Genomic DNA, 23,128 nt, shown 5'->3' with positions numbered 1-23,128 from the left:
GCTAGTGAGCCAGAAACAAGGGAATAGGATGCTTGGCAGACAGAACTAGGGACTACTTTTCTTTGGGGCAGTGCACTAAAGAGGGCAAGAATAGGAAGCAGGCCTTCTTTGGACTTTTTTTCCCCCCAAGTTTCTTATTGGGGCTTGCTGAGCTTCCTTGACTCCTGTCAGACTGTTTAAACAAACATCTCCCTGAGCTATGTGAAATATGCACACCTCCAGACTGGAGACCAGGGCTTTGGGCTTCTTTAGACACGAGAGTGACTGAAAATGTGTAAATAAACCAAATCAAATGTTTCTGAATGTAGGTTTGGGGTTAGGTGAGCTTTGAAATTTTCTGCCTGTGGGCACAGGTTTGTTTGCCGGGAAGTCCCGTTAAATACGGAGCAGGTATATGTTACGCAGTTGTCCAAATAAATTATAATTAGAAATGTTGGGAGTGGAGGGAGGGTGAAGGTATTTAATGGCTAAAACAAGACACTTCCCTACAGGTTCCAGGCTGCCCTTTGCTGGGATTTGCTGAGAACTAACACGAGCACAGTGCTGCTGAGTGTTCAGTGAAACCTCCCCAGCAGGGCTGGGAGGGACTGAAAGGAGAACCATGGGATCATAAAACCTTCCCTTCTCTATTTGAGGGCTCTGTGGAGAAAATACACCTGAGCCTGATCTAGCTAAAAGCAATTGGTAGTCTTAAGCATTAGAGCACTGCTGAACTTGTATTTTCATAAGTTTATGGGCCTGATTTGTCTCAAGACTTCCACCAGCCCTTCTGGTGTGGTTTGTGTGTGGAACATGTGCCTCACTGCCTGTGGAGTGCTCCACAGAGTCATGAAAATTCAGTGTTTCAGATAAACTGATGAAGAAATTTAGTAAAATAGTAAAAGATTAGTGTCTCTTTGCAGGGTGTATTCAATGTCAGATCAGGAATTTGCTCTTGCCATGCCACAAGATCAGACCTGGATTGGGGAGACATTTCTCATGTTTCCCTGCTCCCAGTGCAGAAGATATTAATTGATGAAAGCAGTTTGTTGCTGAGAAGCTCCCTCTCTTTGAACCATATAACTTTGCTTTGCAGACTTTTTCTATACTAGACTGCTCTGGTTTTCTATATCATTGATAACTCACAGGAAATTAACCCAAACAGCACATGTTAACTCCAGCACAGAATACATTCTAATCATTAGTTTTCTAAGGAGCAATCATGGTGGTCAAGAATTGGAACAGGCTGCCCAGAGAGGTGGTGGAGTCCCCATCCCTGGAAGTGTTCAAAAAACAGGTAGATGTGGCACTTCGGGACATGGTTTAGTCTAGTCTACCCTTGATTGGCTTAGAGTAGACTTGGTAGTGTAGGTTAATGGTTGGACTGGATGATCTTAAAGGTCTTTTCCAACCTAAACGATGAAGCATTACAGGTAGAAAGACAATATGGCTTGTTTCCTATGCATAGAAATAGTATTTGAGCCACACAACTTTCTTGCCTTTTGATGACTCCACAACAAAGGCAGAAGAAAAGCATCCCCAGTATGTAAAAAATGTCAATTCGTTTTTGTCAGGGTCAGCTGGGCCTGTTCAGGTGATCATCACAGAGAGTACAAATCAGCCAAACTCCCACCCCATCCAGTGGAACGCTCCTGAACGATCTCACATCACCAAGTACATTTTGCGCTGGAGACCGGTGAGTGCCACATTCATCATCATTCATGCATCAAAAATACTTTATTTGGCTTTTTCTGAGTCTGAAAGAAGTGGCTGACACAATTTCATCAAACTTCAGTTGCTAATGCAGTGTCCTTGTCCTGTCAAGGTCAACAGTTACTCTGAGGATCAAAGACAACCAGTGCTGTATAAACACTTGATGTTTTCCTGCCCAAACTTTACTGGTCACTGTGTTCATGAAATATCTTATTAACCAAAGCACAAGCACAGTAAGAAGGCAGGTTTATGTCCTTCTTCGCTTTAAGTAATGTAAATCCTTGTGGGAGCTTTCTCATCATAAGAAACATTGTTTTAGTACCATGTGCATATCCAGAGACAACTGGGATAGATTTTATCCTGTTAATGAGGAGGTAGAAATGAGTAGGTTATGAAGATATAAACAGCTAGCATAGGATTAAATAAACAGTTATCTCCCATCTTCTGTAAAGTCTAAACCAAAGCTGGTTAACCACTGCTTGTTGGCTCCTTCGTATTTGAGGAATGATTCGTTTTAACCAACATAGATGAGTTGTGTTACAGTTCCCTTGAGTACAGCTTCACAAAAGACCACTTAATGATTAAGAACATTAGTACCTCGATGCTGCCTGTTATTAAGAGAACAATAAAGGCCCTGATCCAAAGCCATTAAAGGCACTCAAGTCTTTTTACTGACTTCAGTGTATCTTGGATCAAGGCCTGAATGAAATGGACTTTAAAGCATTGGAGTACAAACCTCAGAGGATTGGAGCATTATTTTAGAGCTTCCCATAGAGTTCAGACAGAGGGTAGAAGGGGAGCACTTTTCTGTATATTTTTTTCAGATGATGGCTTAGAGTGTTATTGTGAACAGCCTTCAAATATGCATTTTCCAGCCATTCCTTTATGCCTTAATGCGTTTTTGATAAAGGAATGGGTTTAGCTTATATATTACAAATAATGCTCCTTTTAAAGGAAAAAGTTCAGAGCTAGATAGTTTTTCAATTTATCCCAGTAAAACTTGATCACCCAAAATGTCATTAGACCTGCTTCCTGGCATACCTTTCTCATATCCTTTGACTTGACTCTGTGCATTACCCATTCGAGTCACACCTGTCTTTGAATATCACAGTGCTTGGTAACTGTGTTAGCAGGTTAGGTCACTAGATACCTCTGCTTGCAAGCTAGGGAGTCTCACACTATTTGGGTGTCCTTGTTCTTGCAGAAAAACTCTGGAAGGCAGTGGAAGGAAGCCACCATCCCTGGCTACCGGAACTCCTATACCATCTCAGGCCTGAAGCCTGGTGTGATATATGAAGGACAGCTCATCAGTGTTCAGCGGTATGGCCACAAAGAAGTCACGCGCTTTGATTTTACCACAACCAGCACCACAGCAGTGACAAGTAAGTTGAACAGCAGAGCATCCAGAAAAACCTAATCTCCTTCACCTAAGTCTTTGTTTAGTGCATCCCAGTTAATACAAAAGTAGCAATGGTTAATTAAAGCTCTCTTTCTTCTCTCTTGTAGGCAACACTGTTTCAGGAGAGACAACTCTTCTTCCTCCCGTGGTTGCTACTTCAGAGTCAGTCACTGAAATCACAGCCAACAGCTTTGTTGTCTCCTGGGTTTCTGCTTCTGACACCGTTTCTGGATTTCGTGTTGAGTATGAGCTGAGCGAGGAGGGCGATGAGCCACAATATCTTGGTGAGACGATATTTAAGTCTACTAGACCAAAGCATTGTTAACAGTACATTGCTGTTTTCTGTGACAATCAGTATAGCTAGTGTAAATAGCGAGGATCTCACTACCTTTCAGTATGATTCAATTAGGGTATTAGAGTGGCAGCTCTCGCTCACATTAAAAGCTCCCTTAGTTCATTGTCCTTTCTGCATCAATGGCCGTGAGTTGTGTCCAAGGAAGAGTATGAGAACAAGGCAAGTTTATAGCAATACCCCCTATTATACCTGCCGCCTGGCTAATTTCCTTTGCTATACCTTTGTCCTCCTGTCAGAATGGACAGAGAGAAATCTTTCCCAAATGCCCTCTCTTGGCTCCTTGTCATCTCATGGATGTCTGTTCCAGTCCGCTCTGTCAGTTGTTTTGTTTGGTTCAGATCTTATTCATCTTTGATAATGTGACAACTTAGCTAAGTCAGGAAGCTGGTTAAAGGCACTGGACTCAGACCTAGGAATTGAATCCACTTTTCCAACATCTACTGTAGAGCCTGTGTCACTACACATAATTTCATCTTAATTTCTTTTTCCTAATTTCCTGTCTTAACAATGGTAATAGCAATATCTCACAAGGATTTGAGGTTATAATAATTATTTGGACATGAGTACAATAGAAGAACAACATGAGAAAAAGAACAGTAATCCTCTGACCTAATAATTCTCCCTGGACTGTTGCTCCCCTGAACTCACAGGCTTGGACTCATGAGCAGAAGTGGCTTATGCTGGGACTGCCAGCACTGTCACCACCTTTCTTGTCTGCACACTAGCTGCCCAGACAGCTGAGCTGTGCTGTGAGGCAGCTCCTGAGCTCATCTGTCTACAGACAGAGGTTTACAGGCAAATTGAAAGGCAATTCCCAGTTTCCCTTAAGATGTTTGGCTTCAGTCCGGCCAGTAAGGAGCTGCTTCATGGGGAATTTCCTACATCTGGCATGTAGGTGGACATCTGGGGGAAGGGATGGGGGAGAGAAGTTCATCAGCCCTCATAATATCATTCTTCTCCACTCATGAGTCAGTCTTTCCACATAACCTATTCAAGTGAAAATTTTTCCATATATTTCTGTATTGAAAATACAACAGTCAGGGTATGAAATGAGTACTCAGTTAGCTGAGATGACTAAATGCCAGCAGTGTACAGGGGGCTGCTGCTCAAGTTGCCATGCCATATCACACATCAAGCCTTGCTGTCCCAGGTGTGGTCCGTTTGCTGAGTGTGGAGACCTGTCCCAACCCTCCACACAACTTTTCTGATGTGCGCTAAAGACACAGTGCAGAACAATTGCTGTTTTATTGCAGGAAGACTGTGATTCAGCCCAGATTAGAACAGAGGTCTCAATTATTCATTTGGAGAGAAAGCAAGAGGATAGAATTGCTAAGGCAATGTTTTCTTTCCTGCCTTCCTCAGATCTTCCAAGCACAGCCACTTCTGTCAACATCCCTGACTTGCTTCCTGGTCGCAAGTATATTGTTAATGTCTATCAGATCTCTGAAGAAGGAGAGCAGAATCTGATCCTGTCTACTTCACAGACTACAGGTATGTGTGGGTGGGTGTTGCTGCACTTTGAAAGCTGTTTTTATTATTTGCTCAATAAATTTTTGTTACCTCTTATCCTCATGCTTGCTGTCCTTCTCTGTTTATTCCCTTAAACAGCTCCTGATGCACCTCCTGATCACACGGTGGAAAGTGTAGATGACACATCAATTGTCATTAGCTGGAGCAGACCACAGGCTCCAATCACAGGTTGGTGTAATTGGAGTGCACCTATTTTGCGCTATTGGTAGAATCTGAAATCTAGGTAAAAAAGAAGATGAAGTATAACTCTGGAACAGAGGGCTAGTGCATAATTCTGCCCAGTCTGAGACACCAGCTGGAAAGCACATGGGCAGTTTAGCATTTGCTTGGTTTCACTGTCTGAACCAAGCAATTCAGGAGGCTGGATGCAAAACAATTCCTTCTGGATTTAGTGAAATAAAAACAAGCCCCATGACCTTCTCTTTGTATTTGTCATCCAGACCATCCCATAACAAGCATGAGAACTGTACAGACCCTAAATCCACATGTCAAAGCTCAGAAATACTCTGATCCAGGTCAGATTATGCTTTGTAAGTCATTATGAGTGTGCAATCTGTAGATGGGACATGAGCGAAGGCAAGCCATGGGTACTACTGAAGTTCAGGGCTACTTGTATGAAACCTCAGTAGGGAGATCAGTTTAGTTCTCATTTCTAGCATTCCTTGGGCTGGCTTACTGATTGTGGCTAAGGACTATGTATATCTCTATTGCTTTAGGCTACAGAATTATCTACACACCCTCTGTAGAAGGCAGCAGCACGGAGCTCAACCTGCCTGACACTGCAACCTCTGTAACACTCAGTGACCTGATGCCGGGTGTTCAGTACAACATCAGCATCTACGCAGTGGAAGAAAATCAGGAGAGTACTCCTATCTTCATCCAACAGGAAACCACAGGCGTCCCACACACAGGTAGCGGTCAGCATGCTCTGGATGTCAGTCACTGAGTTTTCTGTTAGTACATAGAGCCAAATGACGATGCAGGCTTACATTGCTCTAGCTAAACAAATCCTTAAGTGGACTCAATTCTGGTTTTTGTCATCGTTGTTGTGGTTTTTAATTGTAAATGTCACTGATTGAAGTTCTATAGTAAATTCATACTCACTTATGAATTGACACAGTCAAGCCACCACTCTGCATTAATAGGGTTGTAATTCCTAGGGATCAGACTGCAGGCAGGTCAAAAGGTTGGTCTTGCATTGTGCCTACGGAAAAGAGAGACCAGAGTTTCCTAAGTTATCTTAAGGGGATTCTGCTAAGAGATCTTCTTAAGAGCCTGGTAAATCATTTTACCTCAGTATTTGGCCTGCAGATGTTTAAGGTTATGTACTCAGACACCACAACAAAAATCCAAATCATTCACCTGACTTCTCTCTGTCCCTTCCAGTCCTAACCATTATTTTCCATTGCATTCAGTGGGGATGGGAGATTGCTCAGCATTGACTGATGTGCCAAAATAGCAAAATACAATCTAAACTTGAGGCACCCACAATTCAAAAAACTAGTGGTTTCAGGGTTCTTTAAGCATCCAGTTGGGCTGAATAGGCAAACCAAAAGAAAGGATAGTAAAAGAATTGGGATCTGATGTGGTAGCAGTGGAATTTGATGGTCCTGCAAGTTGCAAGCATGTGTTTGCAAATGGGAATTTACCAGGAATGAACTCAGCTCAGTGATTTTATGGTTTGGCATCTGTATCTTCCAAAAATGTGCATTGGTTAACCTTAGGGCAGTATCAGTCCTAATCTGAAGAAACTTAATTTAAACATAGGAATTCAAGAGTGCAGTAGTGTGGACCAACACAGAGAGAACTGGATTTTGTCTTTGACTACAGTAAGGCTAGATCAGCCCCTGTACTTGTTTAATTATAAAAGATGGATTTTAAGTTAATTATAGACATTCAGAACATGCCGTGAGTTTTGAAAACCCTCTCTTTTAATTTTAAAAGGAGGTTCCTCTTTCCAGCCCTTCGAGTATTTCTTTCCCCCCCAAGCATATTCTTGAAGTTCCATAGCATATTACATCTGGTCTTTCAGTTCTCTTTCTGTGACAGCAAGATACCTTCTATGACTGAAGGCATAAAATACTTAAAACTACGTAGTTACATTTTGAATTGTAGTCTGCTTGTATTACAGTCTGGAAATGTGTGTATGAGGTAAGGGTACCATGACACTTTTAATTTGGTAAATATTCTTGGGCTATCCACTGTTCAATCAAAATTCACTTTTTTCTTCCATGTAAACCTATAGCTTCTCCTGCTAATTGCTGAGGACTCCCTCTAACACTGTTCTGTCACTCTGCTTTCAGATGAAGTTCCTTCACCCAGAGATCTGCAGTTTGTGGAGGTTTCTGATATCAAGATCACCATCATGTGGACCCCACCGCAGAGCCAAGTGTCTGGCTATCGAGTGGAAGTGATCCCTGTCAATCGCCCTGGCCAACATGGTCAGAGACTGCCTATCACCAGGAGCTCTTTTGTTGAAGTTGTTGACCTGCTTCCAGGAACAACCTATCTCTTCAAGATCTTTGCCGTGAGCCATGGCAGGGAGAGCAAACCTTTGACTGGAGAGCAAACCACCAGTAAGTGTCTTTTCTTCATGCTTTTTTCAACCTTTTGAAGTGCGTATTTCTCTGTCGCTTAGAGAAATATATAAACAGAGCACTTAAAGTGCAACAGTTATAGCCCAGGAGGTATCCCATAACTAGGATGACAGGGCTGGGAATTCATTCACTCAAACAATGATCTCTTCAGCAGATTTATCCTCCTCCAGGGCTTTCCAATGGGAGTTTAACTCTCATGGCACTTTAAAACAATTTCATATGGCTGGAATTCAACTTTTTTATTACTGACTGAGAATTGATGGGCCCTGCAGTTCTTTTACAGTAAAGATCACAGCCTGTGATTTTTTTTTTTTTTTTATTTTTTTTTCCTGAGGATACCTTAGGGCAGATTTCAGCATGACTTAGGAGCCTTGCTGAGATTGTTCTAAAAATCCCTATCTCCTTTCTGACAGCTACATACCTATTTGGCTCCACTGTCAGCAGTAGGAGTTCTGCATGCACATGTAAGGACAGGCCTTGCCATTAAGATGACTGCACTTCAGCTTTGCCAGGTCAGGCCTGGCTTTCCACAGGCTGTCTCACCACCCCAGAAATTTCACCCTGTCATCCCAGTGAAACCTGGGGAACTGGTTTGCAGCAATCTCAATGGACTGTTGACAAGAGCCATGGGGAGTATATATTTTTCAGGAAGGGTCATGCAGGATCTCTCAGAACCTGATTGCTAATGATCTAGTGGCAGTGCAGTATGTCACCAGCATAAGGCAAGATGACAAGCAAAGTACACAGTCTGTCAGGCATTGCTTTTTGCTTTGCAGAAGTGCAGAGAAGAGAGGAGCAGTGGCTGAGCAAGATGTACACTTTCAGATGGAAGAGGAGGAGTTTAGCATGGGTTCGAGTGGTTATCTCCATTTTTAATCTGAGAGAAGCAAATCAGACAGAACCTGGGATGTGGTTCATTTGAACAGATCCTGTTTGTTGGGCAATAGAAGGGTGATTTGGTGTTTGTGGTGTTCTTTGACTGGCTCACATTATTCAAAGGACCAAAAATTAGCTGCTGTTTGTGTGTTTCAGCACATCTGCTGCTGTTCTGATACTTATCAGTAAGTGAGAGCAACTTTTGAGAATCCAGCCCAGCTCTTTACAAAGATGAGAGGGAAGGAAAGGAAATGGGATAATCTGTGAATATAACCATGCTGTTTGAGAAAATAGTATTTCTTGGCACCCATAAAGTTAGGAGCCGTGAATAGTGCCTTTCCTTCTTACCATCTCCCTTGACTATGCAAGGACAATAGGATCCTTATGTTTGTCCTTTGACATAGGTATCTGATTTGAGTGTAACATAGATGAACACCCTCCCTCCTCGTTCAAGTGAGGCTTTCAAAAGCAAGGATGCAACTTAGGAGTCTGAACTCCCTTGGAAGCATTTAGAACAAGGGCTCAGTTTCCAGTTAGATCTGTAATTTTTTGTGGTTGTTTTCAGAAGTCTTGGCTAGGTATAGAGCCCCTCTGAAAGTCCACACACAGAGGTGTGCATCAGAATATAGACATTTGATTCAGACAGCACAGGTTTAGTTACAAATGTCTGGAATAATTTTCCATAGGCTATGATCATCCGCTTAACTGCTTTGCCTAAACCACATTTCAGAAAGTATTCACATAAATTGCGTCCTGTAATCGAAAGTCCTGGGAAACAGAAATCATTCAGAGTTCCCAAGGAAAACCCTGCAGCAAAAGTCTCTTCCCACGGTGTAAATATGATTCTCTTTTTGGCCTTCCGTTAAAAAGCAGTCTACAAATAAACTCTTGAGTGTGTGTGTGGCTTTTTAATCTTCCCCTTTTTCCCCTTTAGTATGGGGAAAGGAAGTGATAAAAACCTAATAGAGCTGGCAAATTAAATTGTGCAGAAAGGAACTGACTGTAGGCTACAAATCGGAGGAAGATACAATACTTGTCAGATGAGACTTAGCACAGATCTAAGTATCAAGAAGAGATAAAGCTGACTCTCAGTCTGTGGGTTGGAGGTGGGCCTAGGGGAGGGTCACACTCCTCCTTTGTCTTTTAGATTTCCCCCATCTTTGGAAGTGGTGGAAGAAGGAAGTCTTTGCTTCCTTTTCCCTCCCTCCTCAAAAAGGGAGAAAACAATTGGGGAGAAAACAAAAAGGACAAAAAGTGCTTCCCACTGAATCATTAGGAGTGTGATGAAAACATTAACTTTTATCGCAAAAATTATATTTACTTGGGGGGAGAAAAAAGCATTTGCCATCAAAAAAGACCACTCACTGCTCTTAATTTCAACACATAATTGGGGCTTAGAAGAGGTGGGGAAACTTGCCATGGAGATGCTATAAACTCTTCTCTGCAGCCAGTGGTACCCTGCCTGCTGTGGGGGCAAATTGCTTAAGTGTCTTTACCCTTCTGAGCCTCATCTTGTCTCAGTCAAAGGTAGTGACATCTCTGCCATTCACTGGACTCCAGTGCAGTGCTGAAGAAGCTGTGTTGCTTCAGCCTCTTGTTTTTGTGGTTTTCTGGGTTATCAGTTTCAGCAGCTTCCCAGAGGTAGTGATAAAAAGAGGAGGAAGCCTGATAAGAGCCATTGCATGAGTCCCATGGGAGAGATGAGCATGCTTAGAATTGTTGTATAGTCAGTTGCATGGTGTGATTATTTTTAAGTAGATCGAGGAACTGGTTTTCTGCAGAAAGTCGCTGACTCTTATTTATTTTTACATTAAAATGACAAAGTGGGGATGTTTTGTTTTAGGAAGGGATTTTGAGAGGGCAGGGAGTAGGACTGGGCAAAGATTTAAAAGAATAAATCTTTTTAACGAAAAAGGGCTAAAGTTAGGTTTCTGTGCTTATGCTGACAAGTCTAGACTGAGCTGATTTTTAAAAAATGCTCAGCATTCATGAGAAACTATTGAAATTCCTGAGCGTGGTTGGGTTCATCTGTCTCGCCTCAGCCGCTAGCCTGACTTCCTCATGGGATGGCACATATGGCAGCAACCCAAATTGGCGCAGCCCAGAATGCACAGGTCTGCCTGGCCCAACATATAATTGGATGGCACTGAGGCATGGATATAGTTGTTTCGCTTCTATTTCCAGCCCTGTCATAGTCTCCACCTTCTCTCTTCCATACTGGTAGACTCGTACCTTAAGTGAGAAATACAGGCTCAACAACCTCATTGTACATCCATGTGTTTTGCATGGTAATGGGCATGCTTTGGAAGCAGGGGTGAAGTAGAGATTCAGCTGGAAAACAGATGCATGTTATGCTTTTTCTTCCCCAGAACTCGATGCCCCCACCAACCTGAGATTTCTCAATACCACGGAGCATTCAGTGTTAGTGTTGTGGACACGGCCCCGTGCTGTGATCACAGGATACCGGCTGACTGCAGGTCCCACAAGAGGAGGTCAACCGAGGACCTACAATGTGGGACCTTCTGCTACTAAGTACCTTCTCAGGAACTTGCAGCCTGGCACTGAGTACACTGTGTACCTTGTGGCAGTTAAAGACGACTTGCAAAGCAACAGAGAGACTGGAGTCTTCACAACTTGTAAGTATAATAGGCACATATTCCTCTTCCCTAACACCCTGGCCTTTCTTCAAAACTTGTGCTGAAAGTGGCTGTTGTGAATTGGTTTACAGGAGAAGCCTTTTGAAGTAGCATTCCAGCAGAACTGCTTGGGAAATATTCCTCATTCTTCTTTCTGAACTATTTGGCAGGAGAAAGAGAGTTATTTGCATCAAAAAGCCTTTAGTGAAATATATTTCAGCTTTTTGGTGATGAAAAACAAAAGGGAAAACTTACTACTGGTACCTCAGTTTTTGTTTAACTGAATGAAAAAAAGTTTAATTTTACTTGATCTTTCCATTGTTTGGTTTTGGCATGGCAAATCAAGGAAAGCAAACAGCTCCCTTAAAATGGGCAACAAATAATGAGTCTGTCATTTGTATAAAGCTGAAGGCAGTCATTTCTCAAGCCCAACCATACACCATGTAAGGCAGCTCAACTGCAGTTACAGAAACTGACACAAACATTGCAGTTTTTTTTTTTTTTTTTTTAGTCATCTGTACTTGTGTTGCTGGCTTGGAAGAAATATTAAGCAAATTTGGGGAGGAAAGGGTGTTCTGTAAGAACCCACACATACTTCTAGAAAGAACAAATAGATTCACTGTATAAACAATGATGAAACAGTCATATAAACTAGCAAAACTCAAAGTTATCCAAGCCCAGAACCACATCCTCTTTTCAAAAGAGAATGTGGTTTTTTAGAACAATGTGAAATTAAAATAAGGGTTCAAACTTTTAATCAGAGTAACACTGTTGACCTTGGCAAGGTGCTTTTTGCTGACAGACAGCCTTATGTATAAATATTTCTCAATTAGGACATGACTGGATATCTTAGATGAATATTGCCTTCAAATTCTGGCTTATCTCAATGAAACCAGTCCAGTTTAAGACTATAGATTAATAAACCATGTCTCTTCATTAATGAACGAGGTTAATTCAGATTAAACTCAGTGGAGTTATTTGGACTGATTCTGGGGTACACAAAGGCTTTGGCTTCTGTGTGATCCTCCTGACAGGTATCAATGAGACTGCAGATTTCTCAGATTGACTTTGAGCTCCCTTTAACTCTGCTGACTTCAAAAGAGTTGAAGATGTTGTTGAGGGATGAGATGGTCCTAGCTGGGACAGCTGGATGACAGACAGGGGTGTAGTGTTCTGCTGATTGAATGGCATATGGTGGGTGAAGGAAAAAAAAAAAAAAAAGCTGCTTTTTGAGGAACACTTTAGGTATGCCAAAAACAATATTCCCCGAATACTTGGGGTTGGATGCATAGAGGACTTACAAGGCCCAGTTCAATATTTTCATCTTCCTCAGGAACAACAAAAACACTGGCTATGATTAGACCACTCGCATATTGTGTCTATCAAGCCCAGCAGCAGACAGAAGTCATCTGTCAGATCCCTCCCAAATCAATGGGTTTTCAAAAGTAATATAGTTCAGTGTCTTATTACATACCTCTTGCTATTTGGACTGCTGTAGGTCCGGTTTTCTATCTGTGTGGTGCCATCACAGCAGCTAGACTTCAACTCTGTCAATTCACTTCACAGATCAGCCTGTTGGCTCTGTTCCTCCTTTTAACACAGAAGTGACTGAGACTTCTATTGTCATCACCTGGACACCTGCCCCAAGGATTGGTTTCAAGGTAGGGGAAACTGAAGTCCCATGTTTCTTTTTCCTCTTGCATCATTGTGATAGGGAGGACAGATTAAAGCTGTTTACTATGGACTGCAGTGAAAATATTAGCACAAAGGGAAGAGGTGCAAAAGACATGCTGCTTACAGGGGGCAGGTCTAGGTCACAGAGGTCAATGCAAGCATGTCCTGTGGGCTTCAGGTCAAGTTCATCAGTGGGACATCTAAAACTGAAGTTACAGGATTAACAGTTAGTGTTCTGCATAAGGCCCATGATACTCATGTTGGATGGTAAGTCAGGATGCTGATAGTTAGCTGGGATAGGAGTATTTGAGACTGAAAATCAAACTTTGCTGCTTCTCTGCAGCTGGGTGTGCGCCCAAGCCAAGGTGGAGAGGCTCCTCGGGAGGTCATCTCTGATTCTGGCAGCATCGTGATATCTGGCCTGACCCCTGGCGTGGAGTACACCTACAGCCTCACAGTCCTGATGGACGGCCAGGAGAGAGAGACTCCAATCATCAGGAGAGTGATTACACGTACGACCCATCTGCTTTTCCACAATTATTCCTTCTTTCACTTGCTTCCCCTATGCTCCCCAAATTAATGGCTGTCTTCTGGGAGTGTCGGGGTTTAGCCCCAGCCAGCAACTAAGCACCACACAGCCGCTCGCTCACTCCCCCTACCCCGATGGGATGGGGGAGAGAATCAGAGCAGTAAGAGTGAGAAACACTCCTGGGTTGAGATAAGAACAGTTTAATAATTGAAATAAAGTAAAATAGTAATGATAATAATAATATAATAACAACAGTAATAATAATATACAAAGCAAGTGATGCACAATGCAATTGCTCACCACCCGCCGACCGATACCCAGACAGCTCCCGAGCAGCGATCGCTGCTCCCCGGCCAACCCCCCACAGTTTATATACTGAGCATGACGTCATATGGTATGGAATAGCCCTTTGGGCAGTTTGGATCAACTATTCTGGCTGTGCCCCCTCCCAGTTTCTTGTGCACCTGGCAGAGCATGGGAAGCTGAAAAGTCCTTGACTAGCATAAGCAGTACTTAGCAACAACTAAAAACATCAGTGTGTTATCAACATTCTTCTCCTACTAAATCCAAAACACAGCACTATGCCTGCTACTAGGAAGAAAATTAACTCTATCCCAGCCAAAACCAGGACAGGGAGTCATGGTCTTGGAAGGTTTTTTTTATTTTTGACGCTTAGGCGACAGTAGCACTAGCTCATGCAATGCAGGGTCACAACTTCAGGAGAATGTTTTTAGCTGAATCTGAAGGGTGAGGATATAATACGGGGAGAAGGGATGCTGAGGGAGCTAGCATGATTCTCAGTGCCATAAATGACCCATTTGTCTGAACGCTTGCAGCATTGTCTCCACCAACCAACCTGCGCCTGGAGCCCAATCCTGATACAGGGATCCTGGTAGTCTCTTGGGATAGAAGCACAACTCCAGGTAACTATGGGAACTCACACTGTGCTTGAACCTCCTGTTGTATCAGAACACTAATGTTTGTTCTGTGGTGCCTTGCAGTTCATTAAGGAGACTTTGATAGGAAGCTTGCTGTTGAGTCATTTAAGGAAAAATGTACATATTTCTAGATATCTTCAAGGATAAAATTCACAGTTAAGTATAGGTTGCCATAGAACTCTTCATGTAAAATGCTATTTTGGAGTATGAAAGCATTTAAATATTTCAGCTGGTTTCGGTATTTGAAGGATTTCTTCAAATATCCCCAGTGGTTTAAAAGAAGTCAGAGGGAAGGAAAGCAAAATGGACCAAAAAGATTGCTGGCAGTGAAGAATGAGTTCATGTCATTGAGAGTAAGCATGGAAGATCTGAAAGTGTTCAAGAAGAACTCTTCTCCAGCAATAGCTGATGGAGCTGTACAATTGACTTCCGTAAAACAAGGATTGAAAGCTTTTGAAAGTGCCACTCTCAGTCACTAGATGTATGTCTTCTTGACATGTTGTGAGATTTTCAGTTTGGTAACGTCTCAAAGCGAACTGAAACTATGCTGTAAGTAGGGCATGGCTACCTTCTGGGAAGCTCGTTTTGGGGTGCTTGACAAAGCAACCTCTTGCCTGCTGGACTCAGGGTGGCAAAATCACTTGTAAAATGTAATGTGTTTGCTTCAGTTGTTTATACTGAGGCCTGATGTAATCAATACAGCATGAGATTACTGCATACTGGTATATCTGTATTTCAGGCATCAGTGGGTACCGAGTGACCACTGCTCCTACCAATGGGCAGCAGGGCTCTACCTTGGAGGAAGTAGTAGGTGCAGATCAGACCACTTGCACCTTTGAAAACCTAAACCCTGGTGTGGAGTACAACGTCAGCGTTTACTCAGTCAAGGACGACCAGGAGAGTGTCCCCATCTCTGAAACTGTCACGCAAGGTAATGAGAGGATGAGCAGCCATTTTAGCTACTTAAAGTCAAATTGCTGAGCCCGAGACCTCTACATTGCAAAACTCCTGTTAGTCTGATAGCAGAGGACTTAGACTTAGAAGCGGAATAGCCATGTTCCAGCATGTGACAGAGCAGTTCTTATACCTGTGTACTTCTCTGCATGAGCAGCCTACACTGTCTGTCAACAGGGTGTGGTAAAGAGATGGATCTGTTGTATCAGTACACTGAGCTGAAGAGCGATGGAGATTTAACTTGGCCCTGCAGTGCCCTGGCATCTGGAGCACAGTTGGTGGGAATGGGAAGTAGGTGAAGGGAGGTATGAGTGAGAAGAGAACACAGGAGAGACTTTGGCAGCAATAGTGGCACAAGATCACTTCAGCACAATGGAGAGGAAAGCCAAGGTTGAAAGGTCCCTCACTGTAGCACTTCTGGGACACAAAGTGGTGTGTGCCACCTCACATTACATGCTGAGATGACTGCAGAAACTACCTTTGTAGCCACAGTAGCAAAATTAATATGCATCTCCCCAAATGGTTTCATTTAATTTTCCTTTGTGAGGGCTTTGTTTGTTTTTGTTTCTGCTCAGCCCTGAAATGATGCCAGCTACTGTGTTTGCTTGCTCTTATAACACTGCTTTAAAATTTCCATGCTTCACTGAAGTGCTGTATGCTCCCTGGGGGTGAACTAATACTGTGATACTGCATAATTAAAGCAGTAAAAGCTTTAGACTTCTACCATCTTCTGGTGGGGGAAAGCTAAGAATGTATGTCTATGGCTTTTAGCACTCTTTAAAGGTGATATGGTACATGCATTCCATGTGGATTAACAATGATTTTACAGAAAACTGGCATTTTTTTGCACCTATTCTGTAAAATAAGTCTTTTCCTAGAAAGACATTAAAATAGAACATAACCACTGTTATTAAAACCAGTCTTTTGCCATATTACTGTACCATAATTCCTTTTCAAGCTAACTTGTAATGACCCAACAGAATGGACACAGAGTCCTGCATCTTTGACTCACCTACTGGTGTCTGATCCTGACGGAGGAAGAGCATCCATTCTCTCCCAGTGATTTCAGGATCACTCTGCTGAAGTTACATAGCCAAATCTTGTGGCTTTAATCAATACCAATCTATTGACTTGAGCAGCTGAGGGTTTGGCCATTGTCAATTAGATGCATATAACATTCCCCACCTCTTGCCCAGTTCTGGTGGTCCTAACATACAGGAAAAGAACAACTTTGCTATACGAATAATATCCATAGAGAAAACAGTCACAGCTGTGCTTGTTTGCCATACAAAAACTTAGGCAGTATCTAGAAGATGATCTTTATTCAGTGGTTCAGTTCTGAGATTTTTGAACAATTTAGCCAAAAATCAAGTCAGCCTCTTGGACATATCATGTGCTGGGCATAACCTCTGAATATGGGGACATTGTTGCTCTTACAGAATACTTATCATCTAAAAGTCATTTTTAACCATTTGCCATCTTTCCAAGAAAGTGTCTTACTACTCACTGTTCCGTATCATCTGGTTTTAGCACATATATTGCAGCAGTTAGTGGTAAGTAGAACTTGAGGAATTCTGGGCCAAATCCTCAAGCCGTTACAGGGATTTGAGACTTTTTTCCAAATCCAGTGTAAATAGTCAGATAGTGGATGATCTACCCTGAAGCTTTGTGATGGTTCTCACTAGCTGAGGGTGTAGGCTGGTTTAGCCCCTTCAAACAGGTTGATATTTTTATGATCCCAATGATAGAAGTTAGACTTACCATTCGAACAAGACAAAAATCTGGAGGGTCAATCAACTAATATTTCAGAGGAGTAGTTTTGTTTAATAGACTTTGATCTCTTGTTTTCTACCTGCAAAAAAAAAAAATTGGTAGTATGTTTTTTTTCTGTTTCTATTTCCATCAGAAAATGATGGGTCTTTACGGCTCATCATTGATCAAAGTAAATTTGTTGCAAGTTAAGTGCCTCTTGTAGCCCTTCTTAAAAATTGTATGTCTGAAGTGGAAGTGCATTGTCTCATGAGATTGGGGTTTCAGCTTCTGTCTGCCCGGGGAGGCAGATGGAGACTGCATTGAAGAGTACAATATAAAAAGAAAAAAAAACCCCAAACAAAAAAAAAACCCTCACCAAAAAACCCCTCCTTTTCCCCCAAACCCCAAGAGAAATTCTGCATATCACTGCAATTGCTTCTAAAGTTCTGTCAATGTTAATAGTGATGAACACTGCTTTTTTCTCCCTTGTCTTTCTTTTGCCTCTGTATGTCTTTGCCTTTCCCGTTTGCTCTTTAACTCATTAGAGGTGCCCCAACTCACTGACCTAAGCTTTGTTGACATAACTGACTCAAGCATCGGCCTGAGGTGGACCCCGTTAAATGCCTCCACCATTATTGGCTACCGCATCACAGTAGTTGCGGCAGGAGAAAGTGTCCCTATTTTTGAAGATTTTGTGGACTCCTCAGTAGGATACTACACAGTCACAGGCTTGGAGCCGGGCATTGATTACGACATCAGTGTAATCACACTCATTAATGGCGGAGAGAGCGCCCCTACCACTCTGACACAGCAAACGGGTGAATTTTGAAAACTTCTGTGTTTTGTGACATGAACGGTGTTTCATGCTGTCACTGGCTGTTGGGATGATGGGGCTTTGTCCAAAGAGGAATCGAGCTGCTCACTGGGGGGAAGCCAGACAGACCCAGCTCGCTTCTTTTTCTAAATGGCAGCTGGGGACGGATATGCGCTGCTCAGTTTTCTAACTTGAGGCATTTTAATACTGTGAATGGCTGCAGACTTGCCAGGCTCATTCACCTTCTGCTATCCAGATTTCCGGGATCCAGCTGGAATCAAGAGCCTGAAATATGAGCTGTATATTCACCACTTTCAAACTGTAATTCCCCAAAATAAGAGTGCCAGAGGGCAGAGCAGTTCAGCAGACACCCTCCAGCCTTGATAACTATTTGAGCTTCCAGCAGTCTGTTTCAGTGGTGGCCCCACTCTTTCCACAATGCCCCAAAGGATGCAGATGAAACACCATTCCCTGGGTACATGCCATTGACAGCCATGCCACACCGTCAAGGGTCTCTATAGTGCATGAGCAGGAGGCGAGCTGAAAACTGGTTCTTGCATGAAATCCTATTGTGTTTGAAAATCCTGAGGCTGTAAATCCTTCGACACAAGTAGAAGTAGAGTCATAGGAAATTAGTGATATACCCTCTCCTCTCCTGTGTGTGCATGTATGAATTCTAGATGAGATTACTTTTCCATCTGTTAGCTGCTGTATGGCAACTTTAAACCTCTGTTGGCTCTGCATCTGTAATACGAAATCCAGCTGCAAGAAGCATGTTACTGAAACTTGCTACCTTGTTTTCAAATTAGCCCCACAGGGTATACTTAAAGTACTGGGAATTGCCAAGAGGTTAAAGGAGCCTGACAGTAGTACAGACATATTTTTCTCTTAACTATAGTAGAACCGAATGTAGTTTAGAAGTCTGGTTGCATGGGTTTGACACAGTAGTCTGTTATGCATGAGATACTTTCTCTGGTGATTCCCTGGACATACCTCTCGATCAACTTTCATGAATCGGAGAACTAAGATATATTTGTTCTTTGCTATGTAGCTGTGCCTCCTCCCACTGATCTCCGCTTCACTAATGTGGGGCCGGATACTATGAGAGTGACTTGGACTGCACCAACTTCCATCGTGCTGAGCAGTTTCTTGGTACGCTACTCACCTGTGAAGAAGGAGGAAGACGTTGCAGAGCTGACAATTTCACCCTCGGACAACATGGTGATCTTAACAAGTAAGTGGGTTACCTACGTTAAGTCAAACAAATATGAGAGGCCCCTTATAAATGACATAAGATGAGGCAAAAGAATAATTGCTTACTGTAAGTGTAACTGGCCAAATTCTCAGCTGATCTAAGCTGATGTTGAAGTAGCCTCATACAAACTCACATTAAATGGGGTTTGGCCACTTGCTTTACCCGAGTTAAAGCCAAACCACAGGAAAGTTTTTCCCATCAATCCAAGGACAGTGATGAATTGGACTATGGGGCAATTGCTTTGATTTGCAGCCTGGTTAGGTATTAAGAGTAAATACATATTACTCATCCGGTTTGCCAAAAACGTCAAGGACTTGCAGTGCAGAGGTTCAGGGAGGGGATCAGAATGTGCAAAAGGTCATTGCTCCTTTGGCTTTGTATGCTCGGGACCAGAAAATAAATACTGTTTGGAACGTTACAGGACATGGCAACAAAACGTGGGCATTTTCAAAAAACTGACATTAATTTTTGCTAGTGCAAAAGCTGTGTTGTATTTGAAGTTTTTTTCTCCATCCTAGAATCACGTTGGTTGAGTGAGAGACAATATCCACTTTCAGAATAAGAGACCAGATCTGGAGCTCATCTGAGTTAGAATAGCTGTGTTGGAAATCCTTGGCCCTATTCCAGTTTATGTCAGCTAAAGCTTTGACACAGTGCATAACTAAACTACTAGATAACTAGAAGGGACCTCATAGAAAACTAATTGCTTCTAGCCAGTCTCCGCAAACTAAGGAAGCAATGATAGAGGATACAATGCTCCTTCAGGCTAAAACGTGGCAAGCAACCATAATGCCACAAAAAGAACCGATTTAAATTTTTGACTGTCCTGGAGGCTCAGATCTTCCATCAAGCAAAATCTAATTACCTCCCTTAAGAAACACAGTTAAAATTGTGTACGTTGAGTGACTTCTAGCTATTAGTAAAGGAATATGTCTAAATTCCTGTGCTTAAACTCCACAGATCTGCTCCCTGGTACTGAATATCTGGTGAGAGTCTACAGTGTTTCTGAGCAACATGAGAGTGCACCTTTGTCTGGAATCCAGAAAACAGGTACTTAGACACAGCCTAAGACACATGAGTGATTAATGACATCCATTAAGATTCATTAATGGGACTTCATTGCTCTTTCTTCTGTATTGTCACCTCGTTGATGGGTCATCAGCTAGATATCAAAGAGCAATACAGATGTGCATCTTGGGAAGCTCTAGGAAATCTCACATCTCATTATGTCTGAGAGCCAGAACTTCTGTTGGTTTTAAATAGAGCATTGTAGACCCTGGTGTGAATACACCGACAGTGTCTGCCTGAGAACAAGCCTAGGCAGAGCCTATCATATCTATCACTGAGTCTTTCTTGTTTTGTAACTGTGTAGTGGAGTTTGCTGGTCATGTGTGTTGTTTTATGCTGTGTTGTCTGTGTGTGCCATACACTTTTTTCCTGCAGTCGCGTTCCAGTGCTTGTTTATCTTGCTTTGATCCTGAACACACATATGTTTAGTTCCGTGGCTGAATAGCATTTGGCTTAGGATCTGGCAGTGTTGTGGTACTGAGCTTAATGAACCATGACAGTTGAGCTCAGACTCTTGTCTCTTTGAAATACCCAGGTCTTGATTCTCCCACTGGCCTTGACTTCTCGGATATAACTGCTAACTCTTTCACCGTCCACTGGATTGCTCCTCGTGCCACCATTACAGGCTACAAAATCCGGCATCACCCAGAGCACGGTGCTGGCAGGCCCAAGGAGGACCGCGTGCCCCCCTCACGGAACTCCATCACCCTTACCAACCTGCTTCCAGGGACTGAGTATGTGGTCAGCATCATTGCCATCAATGGCAGGGAAGAGAGCATGCCCTTGGTTGGCCAACAAACAACAGGTGAGCCTTAAGAGATCACTGGCTAAAAGTTACCGTGAGGATTTTGGGCATCCTCTAGCAAAGTAGTTTCTGTTAAACCAGATCTTGTCTACCAGCTGGTGAAACTCTGCTCATGAGGAAGTGCTTGTGATACTGAGGTAGGGCCTGATTTAGAAAAAGGTGGGAGGACCTATGCTACTTTCAGATCAAGTCAGATGTCTTTAGGGCCAGCAGAACTTTTTTCATGAAATCTAGTTCAATGCCGGATGGTTTTTAACCAGATACATCACTTGTAGAGGTGTGCACACTGGGCTAAAGCTAAGGCAGATGAGCAGCAGAAGAGTACAGTATGATAGGTGGAATACGTAGCTGATGTACATTAACTACATCTAAACTCTCTCTTTCAATTCTCTGTTTTTCTAGTGTCTGATGTTCCAAGGGACCTGGAAGTCACCCCCACCAGCCCGACCAGCCTTGTGGTTTCCTGGGATGCTCCTGCAGTGACAGTCAGATACTACCGGATCACTTACGGTGAAACAGGTGAGGGCAGGCTGCTATGGCCAGTCACAGAGCAGAAACTCTATTCTGAGGCCATTAGAAAGCCACAGCAAATAGCAAAGGCAAGTTTGACTGTAGCAGGCAGAAAATTCTTGTATCTCTAAGATTCTTGCAGCATATTTAGAGAAGATTGCCAAATATAGGTTTCTTTTGTTTTTAAAGGAGAGCAAATCATTTTTTGTCTACCAAAAAGAAAGAGCATTTGGAGCACTCCAGTCATTTCAGAGGTGGTTCTGTGTACATATTTCATTCTTTTCCTTGGGTTGGTCTGAAAAAGACTTTGACCGAAGAACCACTGAAATCAACAGGATCCTGTCTTCAACTTGATGTATATAGGATTGTCCTAGTTTTTGTAATGATTTAAAATGTATAATTTAGAGATCCATTACATTTGTTTTTCCACCCTAACCTCCTTAGGTGGAAGCAGCCCTGTGCAGGAGTTTACAGTGCCTGGCTCCACGTCTACTGCTACCATCACTGGCCTCAAACCTGGTGTAGACTACACTATCACTGTGTATGCTGTAACGGGCCGTGGAGACAGCCCTGCCAGTAGCAAGCCAGTCACTGTCACCTACAAAACAGGTGAGACCTGTTTAAAGAAAACAAAACAACCCACCAAAAAACCCTACAGCTTTGTGTTGGCTTATCCCCATAAATTTGTATTACTGATCCCTGGTTTCTTTTAGAAGTCATGGGCTATGTTGTAAGCCCATCATTTTCAGCGGAGCCGCGTATCGTGGTGGCCCAGCATGATAATGGCATGACACAGAAGGGGATTGTGGACTTGAACTTTTGGAGGAGGGAGACCCTGTGGAGTCCAGATGGGGATACAAGCATTATTTGACTGCTTATTGCAGAGTGGAAATCCTATTGGACTCTCATATCATGGGGTCACTGTTGGATTAACTCTGTTGCTTCTGGTGCACTGTCATATTATGTGATTCTGATGAGACCTGACTTTCTAACTCCAGGACTGTTACCTCACTCCTGATCTGGATATAGCCTAATCCTACTCCTACTGTAGCTGCAGATAAAGGCAGTTAGTAGCCTATAAAACAACAAAAATCCTCAACTAACATTGATACCGAGGTCACCCACATGTCATGGTTAAGGCTTTTTTGCTCTGGGCTAGTGTGAGGGACAAATAAATAACAACATGTGTTTTCTGTTCTAAGAAGCACAGCCTAGAAAAGGAAGAGCAGAATGAAATTCAGCTAGGAGGTGACAGTGGAGGGAGGGTTTCCTGTACCAACATACTCAGAAAAAACTGTTTTTGTTGCCCAGAAATAGACACACCATCCCAGATGCAAGTTACCGACGTCCAGGACAACAGCATCAGCATCAGATGGCTCCCTTCAACATCCCCAGTCACAGGGTATCGGGTGACAGCTGTCCCCAAGAAAGGACATGGGCCCACAAAAACTAAAAATGTCCCTGCAGGTAAGGGTACATGACATCCTTCGCCAGATCTGTAAAGAATGCCAGACGTGACCACTAGAATCAACACTAGCAGGCACTACACATATGCTCGAAGCCAAACTTTCTCCTGCTTGTACCTTTTTTTGCCATCCTGCTGACTTCAGCTGGGCCTCATCCAGGAGAAACTAGGGCAAATTTTTGCCCCAAAAGTTTCACATTTCTTTGACACCACTGTGCTGCAAAGGTTTGTTCTTGGCAACCTCAGTGTCTCTGAAAGGCACCTGGATTTCAAAGAAAT

At 42.8% G+C, this 23,128-nt stretch overlaps 1 protein-coding gene across 2 annotated transcripts in view; it reads left to right on the top strand.

Moving 5' to 3' along the window:
• Window positions 1–23,128, top strand: part of FN1 (fibronectin 1) — a 55,093-nt gene that overhangs the window by 16,975 nt on the left and 14,990 nt on the right. The window contains exons 13-31 of one of the 2 annotated variants that reach the window (XM_075711642.1): window positions 1,554–1,675; window positions 2,897–3,074; window positions 3,199–3,375; window positions 4,809–4,937; window positions 5,055–5,144; window positions 5,693–5,887; window positions 7,280–7,552; window positions 10,819–11,085; window positions 12,652–12,746; window positions 13,103–13,271; window positions 14,125–14,211; window positions 14,966–15,157; window positions 17,478–17,750; window positions 18,798–18,980; window positions 19,962–20,051; window positions 20,605–20,874; window positions 21,277–21,393; window positions 21,829–21,993; window positions 22,696–22,851. In XM_075711642.1, the coding sequence (XP_075567757.1) occupies window positions 1,554–1,675; window positions 2,897–3,074; window positions 3,199–3,375; window positions 4,809–4,937; window positions 5,055–5,144; window positions 5,693–5,887; window positions 7,280–7,552; window positions 10,819–11,085; window positions 12,652–12,746; window positions 13,103–13,271; window positions 14,125–14,211; window positions 14,966–15,157; window positions 17,478–17,750; window positions 18,798–18,980; window positions 19,962–20,051; window positions 20,605–20,874; window positions 21,277–21,393; window positions 21,829–21,993; window positions 22,696–22,851 (3,228 nt within the window). The remainder of the gene's footprint in view (window positions 1–1,553; window positions 1,676–2,896; window positions 3,075–3,198; window positions 3,376–4,808; window positions 4,938–5,054; window positions 5,145–5,692; window positions 5,888–7,279; window positions 7,553–10,818; window positions 11,086–12,651; window positions 12,747–13,102; window positions 13,272–14,124; window positions 14,212–14,965; window positions 15,158–17,477; window positions 17,751–18,797; window positions 18,981–19,961; window positions 20,052–20,604; window positions 20,875–21,276; window positions 21,394–21,828; window positions 21,994–22,695; window positions 22,852–23,128) is intronic. The other variant, XM_075711643.1, reaches the window with a different exon arrangement.

The sequence above is a fragment of the Pelecanus crispus genome, chromosome 5, assembly GCF_030463565.1.
Source record: "Pelecanus crispus isolate bPelCri1 chromosome 5, bPelCri1.pri, whole genome shotgun sequence".
In the NCBI taxonomy this organism is placed as follows: Eukaryota; Metazoa; Chordata; class Aves; order Pelecaniformes; family Pelecanidae; genus Pelecanus; species Pelecanus crispus.
The sequence above is the reverse complement of the archived record's forward strand: the minus strand, read 5'-3'. Positions and strand labels throughout refer to the sequence as shown.